The following is a 14,690-nucleotide window of genomic DNA, read 5'->3' on the forward strand; positions in this document are numbered from 1 at the left end:
TACTCGATGTTACTGTTTCAGTCACACTAGTCTGATGCTGCTGCTGCAACAGCTGCTGTTTTGTTAGAGCCGCAGAGCAACCGCCAGTTGAACTGAACCTATCGACTTGGACACTGGGACTGGACAACGATCCAGCTATTGCACCAATAACGGTCGAGTAGGTATGACAAGTTCTCCTCTATTAGTGTTGCCGGTAGATTCCTTTTGTTTCCTGTGGCGTACAACTGGCACTACCTGCCACCACATCGTTCCAATACATACAGCACCAAAAGAGTTCAAGCAGCAACATGAACTCCATACCTGTGCCGGCGGCTATTCCACAGGCTGCAGTTGCTGTCGTTGAAGAGGGATTAGGGCAGGGGCTAATAACGAACCACTATCTTAGCAGCAGCAGCAGCAGCAGCACCGCCGTTCCATTCTATTCCGCACTGTCCCGTTGACGTCGTCCGCTCAGCAGTCAGCTCGTAGCTGCTCAGCAGTCGCCTGTTAGTTCGGCTGTTCGGTACTGCCGCTACTGTTGGTGTCTCCTTTTCGATGCTGTCGCGTTGTTCACTTTGCTCCTCATTTATTCCCAGCATAGTGTCAGCGGCAAACTAGAGACAATCTTTATGGTTGCTATTACAAGTTGAACGCCATTACCACTACGACAACAGCAGAGAACGAACTGGCGAGTATCAATCTCTGTGGAACAGCAAGAAAGCAAACAGCAATAGTCTAAAGAATTACGCACGCTCAAGATTGTTGACGTCGTCTCGACGGTGACAACAGGCGGAACGCGCCGCCCTTCATCATCGGCACTAGTGAGTGGGTATCCTCACACTATCTGCAGTTCATTTCTCCACCCATCAGTTTACCCATCAATATCACTGCTGCTGCTGTTGTCGCTGAGTCCGGCGTTCGGTCGCTCACCATTCGCTGTTGGCGTTCGACAGTTGGCTTCTGCGATACAGCTGTTGGCACTTTCCAGTCGACACTTACCACCCGGTGTAGAGCTAGAGACGTTCCCTTAGCAAAAAAACAGTGAACGGCGATCTGGTTGGCTGGCTAGCAAACTAGCTAAAGCATTTATTATGGTGGTAAAAGGCGGGCATATGGATCGTTGAGTCGATAAGCCAGCGACCAATAACCCACGGCCCGACGGAGCACACTCACAAACCCGCGAACGAATCAAGATTTGCGTGACGGAAGAGGCGAAGATTAAGAGGAAAAGCTAAGACTACGATACTCTAGCGCTATCGTAGCGATATCATAGAAACGTAACGATAGCAGACGCGCACACGCTCTTGTGGCGCTCTTCTGGCCGGCTGCCGTGGACACACAGCGAGTCAGCAATGTTGCCTGGTGTTGTACAGGGTCGTCAAAAAATAGTAGCAGCACTATAAACGTTGTTGTGCTCAGAAACAAACTGAGACATAGAAAAATGGCCGGGGCCGTAGGGCGCCGCGAACGCGCACAGCGATGGAAAAAGTACGCCAAAGATACGATCGCTATATTGAAGCGAACAAATAGTCGCCACGGTCTCCCATCGGCAGCAGCCGTGGTGGTGATGGTCACACTGAGTCACGGAGTAGTCCGTCTATTCGCGCATAGCCACAGAGCATAGAAGAGGATATTACAACTACCTGCTGCTGCCTAGCTTCGTGATGACGTAGATGCGTTCCTGTTGAGAGATAGATTCCCGAGTTTGTTCGTGTCTCTTCGTGGTACAGAGGGCGGATACACGCTACCACCATTGGGCCCTGCTCCCTTTTTATCGGTTCGATTGTCTAAATTATATGTTTGCCGCTTTATTGAAAAGCAGCAATAGTAACACGAAATTCCATTCTATTCGGACGTTTAAAGTAAAAGTTTGGAGGACAACAGAGCAAATCGGAAATTTAATAAAAAGTACGTACGAAAACAACTGTTTTTCTAACATAAGAAGAACTTGGTGCATCACTATGGCCTGCTTTTGTACTGTCTTCTGAGTTTCAGCCATGTGTTCAAATAGACAGAGAAAGTTTGCGGTACGACACCTCACAATGAGGTTGCACATCACAGCACCCAAGAGGAACACAGGCTGCCAGGAAGGCTCCTCAACAGCTTCGTCGCGCGCACTCTCTGGCTGCCCCCGGAGCGAGGGCATCCTCGAGGGTTGACTGGGAGAAGGCAGCAACGGGGCTTGGAAAAATGAGGGCCGTGACGTCATCCGGCCAAGGAACGCTTCGAGCTCCAGGTTGCCCCTGAAACCTCTCCCCGAGGAGGAATTTCGAGTCAGCAAGTTTTGGAGGGGGTGAAGTGTTACAAGTAGCAACTATAGAACCATAGCGGGTGAAGTGTTGCAGATAGAAGCTATATGATCATATAAGAGTACATTTCCAATGTGTGGAAAAATTAGAGCGGCTTTTTTTTCAGAAACTACATGCTGCATCGAATAACCTTCCCAGCGATTGCCGAAACACAAAACCTCAAGATAACTTATATTACTCGCGGTAGCTTACTACAAAAGAACCCTCCGGAGCTCTGCTAAGTCTTCTACAAGCACTATGTTCAACAGACATGCAGCTATAGACCATTCGAACTACGTGCGAGTTGCGTGGTGTTAGTAGCACCTGACTCTATCATTTAATCTACAACAATCAACGCTGCAGACCTAATAATATATGTTAGCTCCCTGAAAATAATTGAAACTAACAAAATAATCATAATAAACGATAAGTTTAGTTCGTTTGGGAGATAATTGGAAAAAATACCGCAAGGATATCATCTAGGTTAGCTTCTGTTCTGATTTCTTGTGCGAATCTACTCTTTTCATTATTATGTAAGTTGTCTTATATGTAACTTTCTTAAAACATTCACTTCTGCAAGAGTTCTATACTATTTGAAAATATATTTCCCATAATTTGAGGTATGCTTTGTGTGGAATGGCCGCGTACTGTTAATGGTAATATATATATAGACCCATAAATCTTAGGTTTTGAAAATAAGAGCCCGTTAGTGTACTAATGCATTCCATAGCTTCCAGGTTTCTAAATGTTAAAATTTGGGCTGGACATTTGTACATCTGAAAATGGCGTCACGTTTTCGCTTTTTCAATGTGACTAAGATTTTTATCGTTCTTAGTGAAAATCGTAAATAAAACTTTTTACCGATCTTATATACCCTCCTATTCTTTGCCTGTCTATCAACGTATGTAGAATGCAGAATAAAACGACATATGCTTCTACCAAAGATAACGTACAAATTTACAATAGGTTAGTAGATGACGCTAGTCCCGGTGGACAAGTCTGCTATAATAGTCATCGTCAACATACAGTGCAACAAACAAAGTTACGGTTTGTAGAAGAGAATAATCTAGTATTCAAATTTAAAAAAATAATCTATCAAAAAAGCAGCATAGAATTTCCAGAAGCAACGAGAGTCTACGCGTTTCTTACGGTGCGCGTGCGATTTACCACAGAATTAAAATAGCTTAAGCACACCCTGATGAATTTCTGTATGCGAACTTGTAAAAATATTTGAATGCTATGTGCAGCTTTCGATAGGAGGTCAAATTGGGCTTTCCATATATACTAAACTTGTTACTGTTTACTTATTCCTTACGAAAATGTCTAAATTGCAGCGTAATGGCGTTAAGGAATGTATGACATTGCTTTAATAAGATGGTTTACGTGAAAGTGTGGTTTCGATGCGACACCACTTCGAATAGAATGAAGTGGTTTAGAACATTTAACTTTAATTCTGCTTTAAAGATATTACGCCTTAACAAGTATTCTGTATCGTTTCTCTAATTAAGCAGTGGCTTCAGTTAAATCCACTTACGTATACCTAGTAAAAAATATTCGCTTTGTCCAGAAGCCTATGGCCATTTGGTCAGAGCGAGAACTTTATTTTTAGAAAGGATTATTTTAGCAGTCGCAGAAATAGGCGCCTGAAGCGTGTCCCTCCGTGTGATCTGAGAGCAACATTATCAGAGCTTCCTCCATAGTTTCGTCTGACCTTTACAGCCAAAAATCCAGTTTTAACATCGTGTGATTTTGTTTTTGGTAATCGATAATAGTGACGCTATTGGATTCTCCATGGTATCTTCCTGGACAAGTCGGCAGGCAACACTGCGGAAACTACCATAGGAAACCATTTTAACTACACCCCCAAAATAAAGATCGGTGGTGCTCCACTAGGATACGCATTTACGCCATTTAACCTTCGTCATACCTCCATATATATTTGTTGGTCAACCCACTTCTCGCCAAATACCCTTACGCGAAAGACGCAATTATTGATGTTATTACTAACTAAACAACGATATCAATCTTTGCCTTCAATTACAGATGCTGCCACAACGGCTACTAGAAGGTACTAGAGCGAGCCAGAGACCGCAGCTAAAACAAATTCAGCACGGGTATCATCGCCGTTACTTAATGCGTTTAATGAAATAGGAAATATGAACTCGAAATGTCTACGCGGAGATGCCTCATGCTTAGTTTCAATCATGTTTTGTCCTCTGATGTGAAATCGGAGGAGGAATTGGATGTTATGGCCTACTTAGAGTGAATGAACCTTTAGAATTTGGAATTCGGCGGAGGTGATGGTTTCCGCTCAGATACAAAAATTTTCCCGAAATGCATTTTTGGTAGGTTGCGTCGTCTATTGAGTGCACTGCCGTTTATATATTCCGACGTAAAGAACAGAAGGAGCACATACCGCTTTTTTTTGTTACATCATAAACTCGTTACGGCCTTTCTATCATTGTTTACCTCGTAATAATCACAAAGTAACTACCATTAGTGTATGGCAGAATAGCCTGGTACTGTTTCTTAACCATAACTAGATGAAGCAAGCTCTTCTTTTTGCAAATCCCTTTGCCTTACGCTTATAACAATATTCTATATAAACATAGACCGAAATCACGCGGCTGGTAGTAACTGGAGAAAAACAAAAAATAGCTTGGCTCGCTCTCTAAGGTGTCCTTTAGTATCTTTGCCCTTTTTAAATATTCGTTTTATTACGTTGTTAGTATTAATGTACCACCAACCCCTGACGCATCATAAGTTGAAGTTGCCTGCAGCTTGGTTTTTTGTATCTAGTATTTTTTGCATCAAATGCCCCCTTGATTCCATTAGACAAGTCTTCTTGTTCAGAAATTCGCCTGAATGTAACATAATCCGCTACCGATTCTACGTCTCCTTCGTTCTCACTTACTTTCACTTGTTTACTAAGGAGAAGTGCATATGTATCCTTTCATATATAATATATATATATATATATATATATTTATATACTCGGGCGTCTTTCCATTACCTACTTCATATTTTTCTTAATTTCTCTCTTCATCACCTGATCAGCACTGTCACCATTTGTGTTCGCTGTGTCACCGGCTTCTCTCACTTTTACTCTGCTACTTAGATTACATCAATTTATTCATTTCTGTCATTTGACCCTCAGCGCACGGTGCTTGTCATTATAACTATCCTTATCATTAACATTAATTAATTGACAGTTGTTACAGTCCTTGTTGCGGAAGCCCTGCGGAAGCCCACCGTTTCCCTGTGATGCTTTGCCCGCGCAAACGATCCAAATCCAAACAAAACAAAGATCGTTTCCATAGTATATTTGTATGACATCTTTATGCCGGCAGTATCTGTAATAACAATACTACCATTATTGCAGTATTATTACTGTAGATCGTCGTTGGAGGAAATATCTGTTGCCAGCTGGGGACGAAATGCGCAACTGATTTTTCTTTACGCCCGCTGCTAGTAACAGCTGTTTAATGAAGATTTTTCGTTCAAGAATATGTTTATCATGGACACGTATTTAGCACAAAAGTGCACCATCGATCATGGCGGCGACTCTGGGGAAGGAAGATGTGAAACAGCATTTAGCTATCTTAAGCAGCGGGCGTGGAGAGAAACTACAGTTGCTTATTTCGCCCCCAATTGACAGCACACTTTCGCCGACAACTGAGTACGCAATAGTTTATTATCACAGATACTGCCGGCATGAAGTTATCATACAAACATTACAAAAGATCTTATATTTGGATCACTTGCGCTGGCAAAGCATCACACAGGAACGGTGGGCTTCCGTAGTTACATACTGCCAGTTACGTTAATGATGAGGACGGTTATAATAGACTATGCACTGAGGGTCAAATAAAAATGAATAAATTGATTCAAGCGAAGTAGTAAAGTAAAAGTGAAAGGAAAAGGAGGTGACATGGCGGATGCAGATGGTGGCAATGCTGATACCACCTGTCTCCGCTGTGAGTAATGTCTCACGTTGCTTATTTTCTCAAACTTGCTTTTTTCGCTTTTGCTTTCCTACTCGATTTCCATGTTTGTGTCGGCAGCATTTCCGTTCTGGCTGGACGATGGCGGCGCCTGTTTAGGTTCGTCGGTGCCGGCTCCAGACAGAGGGCCCTGTGGCTTCTGCTGGGACTGTCCTGGCTTACTATTATCAGCTGTATTGGGTTGTGGTACCGGGTTGTCGTCGGTGTTCATTGGCTCGACTTTATCATCTTTTTTGCCACCAGGTGTTGGAGAAGTAGACTTTGGTGGTTCGACAACTGGTGGTGCGGGCTTCGGCTTGTTCAGGACTTGGCTGGCCATCCGATCGAAGGCAGCACTCTCTTCGCGCAGCTGTGTAACAAAGACTGGCGGTGGGCAATGAGGAGGGGTGTTATTCAGCTTGCCTACGACTTCATCGAACCAACTCTGTTTTGTTGTGAGCTGTCCATCTAGTCGGTTAATGTCGTCTAACGCTAAATGTGCATAATTTTCGTCCCCTGCACGATAAGCAGCAACACCCTTCCGTACACGGTTAAGCAGAGCGCCAATATCTTCAAGAACACGAGGTCGCTGTTGTGCCTCTCGATAGCGCTCAACGATTGGCTGACCAAGCGAATGTAACCGATCTAAGCGCTCTATATATGCTTTCTTGTCAAGGTCCTCACCGTCGCCATAAAGCCAATCCTCGGTTTCTCGTAGCTCCACGGAGAGCTTGCCACGCTCTTCCTCAGCGGAGTACATAGCAAGTTTGTCGGCCAGCTTGTCGCGCATATCATAGACGTACTCTTCCACAGCGTTCTTGGCATCTTGGCGCTCCTGCTCGGTAATATCAGCAACTACCATACCTTGCTCAATGTTGTACAAGTTGGTAACTTCGGCCTGAGCCTTTGTGGCAAATGGTGCCCCAACCGGCATTTCGGTTTGCTTTGTCCTTCGCTTCGTTGTAGCTGCGTCTTTCTCTTTGGGATCTTTTAGTTGATCAGTTTCCATTTCAGTAGGAGCGCCGGTGTTATCATTTTGCCTCTGGTCGGTTTCGCCGGCTTCCATTTCCTTTGGTGGCTCGTCCGATTTCTCGATAAGTGTGGCAGATACGACGCTAAACACACCGTGCAAATTAATGCGAACTTTCACCTTAACTTTATCGTCTTCTGAGGGCTCTGGGTTTGTTGGTTTGACGTCGACAGAAAAGACGCCGATCCGTTTATCCGCGAAAGGAGTCTCGTCGCGGTAGAATGCTTCCACCTACACAAGCCAAGTCAAACATTGTTAGATAGAATACGATAAACATGCATGAACAACGATTGTTGAACCTTGTATCTGGGACCTATCTGTAATCTAAGTCTGTAAACTTGTTGCTGTTCAGTTACATCATCAGGAATTGTTATATAGTACTCTTCTATGCATAGTGTGCAGTTTAAATATGCAAACATTTTATGTAAAATACCACACATACTCTAGTTATTTGGGTTATAGACATTGTGTCTGCCACTTCCCTATGAGCACCCAGTTTTTATAGTAGAAACCCAGGTACGTAAATTAGTGATCACACGTTAATCTATATTACTAGCAATGCTACTGTCACTCGAATGCTTGTTGCTTGCTAATTTGGTTGTTGCTTTATAAAACACGCGCGCTCACCGTAAATGGCTCTCGCCGATAAATAGAGAGAACCCGGGAGAAGGGAGCTTGGTGGAATCGAGGGAAAACGTCATATTCGTTTGGTTTGTTGGCATTCACTTGCGGCATAATTCGGACCATGATTGGGTACGGTTGTAAATCGGTCAGTGAGAAGTCCTTCACCTTAAATGTTGGTGACAGCATAGCGCACTGTAATGCGCACCCACGAGAAACTGCCTCGTCAGCATTCAATGTGGTCGACGGCTCACGGCCGAATACCTGCAACACCAAATTGAATAGTAATATAGTAAATAAAGCAATCGTTGATGCAGGCCTAGAACTCAATAGAGAAAATATATCACCACTCACTGTTACCCGAAAACACAGCATTTAAAGCTTTTACCATTATTAATATCACTATGATCCTACATATTTGTTCTGCTACATGCACTCATTGATTCCACCAGAAAAAAGATGCAGACTGCACAAAAAGGCCGGTACCTTTTTCACAAGGGCTTTCACGGCTGGAACACGAGAACTGCCGCCTACGATTTCAACACTTTCGATGTCCTTCGGAGTGACGGGTTTGCCTTCAACTACCGGGGGGCAATTTTCAATTGCTTTTTCTAGGACCGATTCGACTTTCTAGAGTCAACATGAAAAGATTAAGAGGTAAACTAATTGGTAATGCAGGCCACATATAGTACGTATACAAAAGTATCTTAACCATTTACAATGTCTAATGATATAAAGAAATGATTTAACATAAATTCAAATTTTAGTGGTAGCTAGGTTTTTACTACTAGAGAGTTTGCCGTTCAAACAAAATGACAAATAAGATAAAATGAAGGTAAAGAACTAATATTTTACTTCTAGGAAAGGTGCCGCAAGTTCTTCAAATGTGTCCCGACTCATCTTGCCAGATACGTCCTTGTCCTCCATGAAGCATTCAATATTAAGCGGCAGCTCAAGTGCAATCGACGACATTTGCTTCTTCAACTTTTCACATTCAGTGTACAATCGAATAAGGGCGCGCTTGTTCGATTTGACGTCTAGCTTGTATCTTATCTTGAAATCATCAGAGAAATAATCGACGAGCACTTGGTCGAAGTCGCGTCCACCAATAATATCAGTCTCACAAGATAGCATCTTCAGTTTATCCTTACTAAATCCTACGATCGACGCCTTAATGATAAACAAGAAACAAGTAAGCAATGAAATTACGTTAGAAAAATTCCCATTGCTTCGGAAACCCAGGTTCAGAAGTGCGCATGCGAGAACGTCTTTGATGGCAAATTAAAGACGAGTCCGTGATTGGCCATCGTCATTAGGATGCATACCCAATGTTCTATTGTTACATCAAATTCGACAAATAATCACATCATACAAATTGATTCCTGCTGATTCAGTTGTTTCCGTGCGAGCTAAATATACAGAAAACTATGCAAGGACGAAAAGTAATAGGTTTAGTTTCGACGATGATTGCCTTATCGTACAAAGTCATTGTTTTAGGACATTATACCTGTAGAGCGGAATGTCCCATATCCACGAATGCGATCAGACGCATTTTGTCTTCGGGAAGATCGTTTTTGTAAAAACCGTAACTGAGGGCAACCGCTGTAGTCTCGTTCATTAGCTTGAGACAATTGAGCCCGCCAATACGAGCCGCGTCCAGGACCGCACGACGCTCTGCGTCGTTGAAGAAGAGCGGCACCGAGATGACACAGTCGCACACCTGTTAAATAGTTGGAAGAAAAATTTAATCACACGTTAGTATTTTTTGCTACCGATGTTCACCATATTAGATTAAAAATTTTCTCGCCACCTTATAGACCCATGGTTGGCAAAGCTCGCGATGGCGTTTTCATGCTAAGAAAACGATCTGCGCGGTAGAGATCACAACCAATTTATTTACCCTGGCATTTTTAATTGTGTATTCGTCGAGAGATCAGACACCAACCGCTAAGGATGACTTCTCATTATATTATATTAATTAATTTATTATTCTGAAATTTATAATAATTTTTAAATAATATAAGATATATATTTGCCAATATGTGACAGTATTGGTTCCCGATACTCCAAGATAGCCCCAAAATACTGCCCGAGTCATCGACCTTGATTTTGAGTGCTGCCTCGGCAATGATCTTCAACTTCGTGAAAAGCATTGCGGTTATTTGACGACTCGAAAACTGTTTCTCCTGATTGCAATATCGCACACTCACGCCAACCTGTAAATATAAACGGAACAGTTACCACAACGCGTTACTTGATTATGAACTTGAAGAAGTGGGTCTATGCAGGGCTGAATGACTGGCAGTCGCCCACTATTTGACTGGTTTACGAATGTTGAGAATTAGGGAGTTTTACAAATCATCAGGTGCAGACGTATTTGCTACCAAAAATAATAGTTTTTGAATCCACAGTATAAAGCAAACGCCACTGGGACACAAATCCATGAAAACTCACTGCATCAAACGTGTTTGCATATATTTGACAGAAAAAATACGTCTAGCCACACCAAAATGTACATGTCACTTATAGCATGACTTCAGTTATTGCCTAATTCATCGAGACTCGAATCTGCGTAGACGATTGACTGCCGTCGATTACTTAACAATTGGTGAAATTATGGAGTTGTCGATTATCGAATCCCGTTTCCTTGAGCCAGTGAATTATAGCAGATCTTAGTTTATCATTTATTTCTTGCATCTAAAAAGATATTTTAAAACCATTTTTATACAAGCGTATTTGTAGTTGTTGATGTATTCCTACCTCTCCATCGGGCATCTCTATTAGCTGATATGGAAGATGCGCACGTTCCTGGTCGACCGCCGGATCCTGAATTCTATTGAAACAAAATTGAAGTAAAATAAAAAAAAAAATAAAGGTTGAAATAGATTCGAGTTATCCGGCATTCGACCACTACAATCAAGCAGGTGTCCTTTGACGAATTTGACACCACATCGCTGCAATATCTAGATTCAAACGTATTCAGTCCTCTCAGGCATTAGCAATTTGAGACTATTTTATTTTTTTTTTTTACATATTTAACGGAGATATACCTATGCACAAAAGCAATATTCCCTTTTTTTGTATTTTGCTACCATCATCTGTAGGGTATAAGTACTGGCTTTTTGCTTATTTGGGAAAACTTTTCTTCCTCCGCCTCAAGGAACTCATGCGACCAACCTTAGCAAAGGTAGGGTAGTCATTATGTCTGCGTGGCGTAACTAGCAGCTGTAATATCAGCAGCAGAGGAGGCCAGAAATCTCTGCTGACTCATATTACAAACATAAGCATCGCTGTTCAGATACAGCCAACCCGTTAAGGAGAAGACCCAAAGAAATAGGCACATACGCTTATCTCACATCACATACAATAAACTAGTAATTAGTGGGAAACAACATTATTCATATCTGATACTTGGCCTTCTCGACAAGTTGTCATAGGGTGAACACTGACTGAACTATGGCTTTCCATGCTGCCTTTGTTTTATAATGTACAAGTACGCACTTTCGACCAACAAAACGCTTGAATCCATAAATCGTTGATTTCAGGTTCGTGTTCTGCTTGTTCTTAGCCGAAACTCCGAGGTCTCGTTGCCGCTCTCCAAAGGCCACGTACGACCTGAAAAATCAAACAAAGCATGTCAAATAATCATGCTAACGTTGTATTTTCCCATTTATGCATATGCAAGTATTATATTCTCTTCTTTTCTTTCCTAATAGTGTCAGCTGCGGTTGCCACACCCTCCGGCTATATTTATAATCGATACCAACGGTGTGACACGTATGCAAATAGATGTTGGATAACAGTGGCTTTAGTGTAAATCCTTCGAAAACCATGTAGATTTATTGAACACTACCGCAGTACTACTGATTGCATAAGAAAATACGGCAATTTCTCTCGAAAAAACTTTTCGACACACAAAATTTCTTCATCAAGCTTAGTTTAAACTAACATCCTTCTCTTTCAGCGGCATGCAATTTTGAGTTTTGCACTAATCTTGCTTTCTTTGATATGTAAATAAAAATCAGGCTTTTTCTTACTCAACAGGATTATGTAGAATTTTAGTTGCATAAAATCATATACAAATATTAGTATTTACTCAGAAAACTGAGTTCATAAGTTCGCTACGTATTTAGAAGCTTATTCTGAAAAGGTTTTATATAATCTGCAATAAATATTTTGCATTAATTTAACCTCGACAACCGTCCAAGAATGTTAATCTCATAATCATAAGAAAGATGAAGACAACAATCTCTGAAATCTCTGAAACAAGGACTCTCAGATTGCCTAACGGGAAATGCAGCCTGTTTTGACCTTGAGCTGAATTGGGATACACATCTATGGTCTTAATCACGATACACGAGTAGTTTTTGATTCTGCAAATGCGCTAGTTTTAATTTTTATTATGAATCTGTATAAATAAAGGTAAATAAGACTAATCCAGATTTAATTTTCAGATTAGTATTGCCAGTAACAACGGTAACAGTAAACCCTGAGATAACAGTTGTCACCTTTTGATACCTCAGTAAAATCACTATAATTAACGTGAATAATTCAAGGAAATGTGACATATATAGAAGGAGATAAATGATGATGGAAGGGTTTTCCTGATTAACAACGAACAGATCTCGCGAGAAAGGCTATCAGCAGGTGCTGTAAAACAAACAGTACGCGCACAAGAATGATGATGGCGGCGGTAGTGTCGGTGAACGACTGAAAGTTGCCACCCACGCAACAGCCGCAACATTTCTATGGGCAGCGATGTCTATCCGCAGAATATGTCTAACTAGCCCCTATTGGTCTTTGCTTTAAGCCATACTAGTACAATGGTCTAACTGTTCCGCTTTGAGCCGATGGCCTGTCAGCCAGTAGGTTGACGTCGCACTGTGCTCTTATGTATTACCTATACAGTACGATATGGATCGAGTGCCAAATCATATCCACATTGTCATCCACGCTATCCCGCACAGTACGCCGGAGCCGACAGATTAAAGCGTAGTTCTTTCTAAACTGTCTGATTAAATGGATATGGCAGAGCGAACAATGCAGAATGGAACAACGCATATCGCAGCCGTATTTAGCTATAGGGCTGAAAGGGGTTTACACATAGCGGACCCATCTAGGTCTATCCATATATAAAAGTACGGCCTATCACAAAGCTGAACACCAGTGACACCAGGCGGACAAACGAGAATTAAGAACCACAGTCCAAGAAACATCCGCGCACAGATCCGTCAAACACAGCAGTCGTCACAAATCCTACGTAAAACTCCTGATGCTATGCAATGATGATCCTTGGTGGCACACTACTTAGCTCCGTACAGTGTGCGACACTCCAAACTGTCCAATAAGGCCCGATTGTTGGCCTTGTCAAGGTTGTTAGCTGCGCAGATGTGGTCGTTGCTTCGACTAAAGGAATTCTTAGTCCATATGAAAAACCGTAATAATTGTGGAAGCCAGCCAAAAGCGTTTCGATTTTGCGTTTTCGCCTAAATACGTACATCCAATCACTGATCAGAGGAAGAAACGCACATATATATTCACATATACATTATAACCGCTCCATTGATACTATTTAAGGTTATTTGAAGCAGGTCCGTTTCCAATGAGCAGAAAAAACAAATGTATGCATCTTTGCATTATACACAATTTTAAACGAATACAGTGCAATAAAGTTGTAAAAATAAAGAAAAAAAAAACGTTTCCAAATATGTCTACGATGTCCGAGTTTATGTAGTCATCTTTAGATACTGAAATGAAGGTAATGACAATTTACCATGACACGATGTCAGCATTATGATAAATAAAACAAATATTTATCCAGAATTTTCCTCTTTAGTCCTTGCATGCGGGCAGAACACAAAAACCAATAAAGGTCTTGTCATGAATTTATTGTCTGCCAGACTTGTCGCAATTCCGGCGACGGGGCCAATGTTTCCATTACAAGAAACTATGATGGCTACCAGTTCAACACCCATGTGCTGTCTTACACCCCTATTCATTAAAATGCTGTAGGAGATACAGAATGCTCCCATCTCCTTCACAAAACCAAGACATAGAATACTATTATTAAAAATACAACTATTACCAATTCATTTATCCACTATTGTACTGCAACTATGAATGCATCCATACAGCGTGCTACTGCTGTCTTTCTATATACCTCTGCTACATCATACATTTTCGTCCCTCATCAAACGAAATGAAGCCAATCAACGCAGAACTATCTCGAATATTGAGCAAATAGTTCTGTTCAGTGGGTTTCTGTTATGGGTCAACCAGCATCGGTGTGTTGCAAGTTCAAACTTCCTACTTCGGTACTTCATGACTAATATCTGTTGGGATAATGGTTTAGGCTACTCGGAGCCAGTGCTGAAGACTGTATGGAGAGTCAATGCGTGTCTATAGATCCTCTACGCCGTGGGTGAGCTGTGATCTACTTACGGTGTCACTCGTTGCGAATACTCATTGGCTATCGTCTCAATTCCACCGGCACGCGCCACTGCGATGAAGCAGTTTTCATTACCGAAGTCGATACCAATCACCGACATCGTGTTGTTCTTGCTGTCGTCGTCGCCGCCTTCAACTCACGACTGGTAATGCACTATAATGTATAAAGACACGATATCTAAGTACAATAATAACAAAAATGCACGCTATTGCCCACTGGCAACGCTCAGTCTTTCGGCGCACAGTTTCTACGAAACGCTCACGCACTCAAGGAAGAGGCAATCGTACACGACACAGTTTCTTCGCAGTACTAGTAGCCGTAGTTTTCTACACTAAATGGTT

The 14,690-nt window shown here is 41.9% G+C and overlaps 1 protein-coding gene across 1 annotated transcript; it reads right to left on the minus strand.

The window, feature by feature from the left end:
* Window positions 1-3,825: 3,825 nt before the first annotated feature.
* Hsp110 (heat shock protein 70Cb) lies at window positions 3,826-14,684 on the minus strand. The gene is made up of 9 exons (XM_022845586.2): window positions 14,343-14,684; window positions 11,403-11,516; window positions 10,662-10,734; window positions 10,004-10,117; window positions 9,409-9,621; window positions 8,757-9,071; window positions 8,388-8,531; window positions 7,908-8,165; window positions 3,826-7,511 (listed from the first exon to the last, which is right to left on the minus strand). Exons 1-9 carry the CDS (start codon window positions 14,447-14,449, stop codon window positions 6,303-6,305), a joined length of 2,547 nt encoding a protein of 848 aa, XP_022701321.1. The 5' UTR covers window positions 14,450-14,684; the 3' UTR covers window positions 3,826-6,302.
* Window positions 14,685-14,690: the final 6 nt, after the last annotated feature.

The sequence above is a fragment of the Varroa jacobsoni genome, unplaced genomic scaffold, assembly GCF_002532875.2.
Source record: "Varroa jacobsoni isolate VJ856 unplaced genomic scaffold, vjacob_1.0 scaffold_1177, whole genome shotgun sequence".
NCBI lineage: Eukaryota > Metazoa > Arthropoda > Arachnida > Mesostigmata > Varroidae > Varroa > Varroa jacobsoni.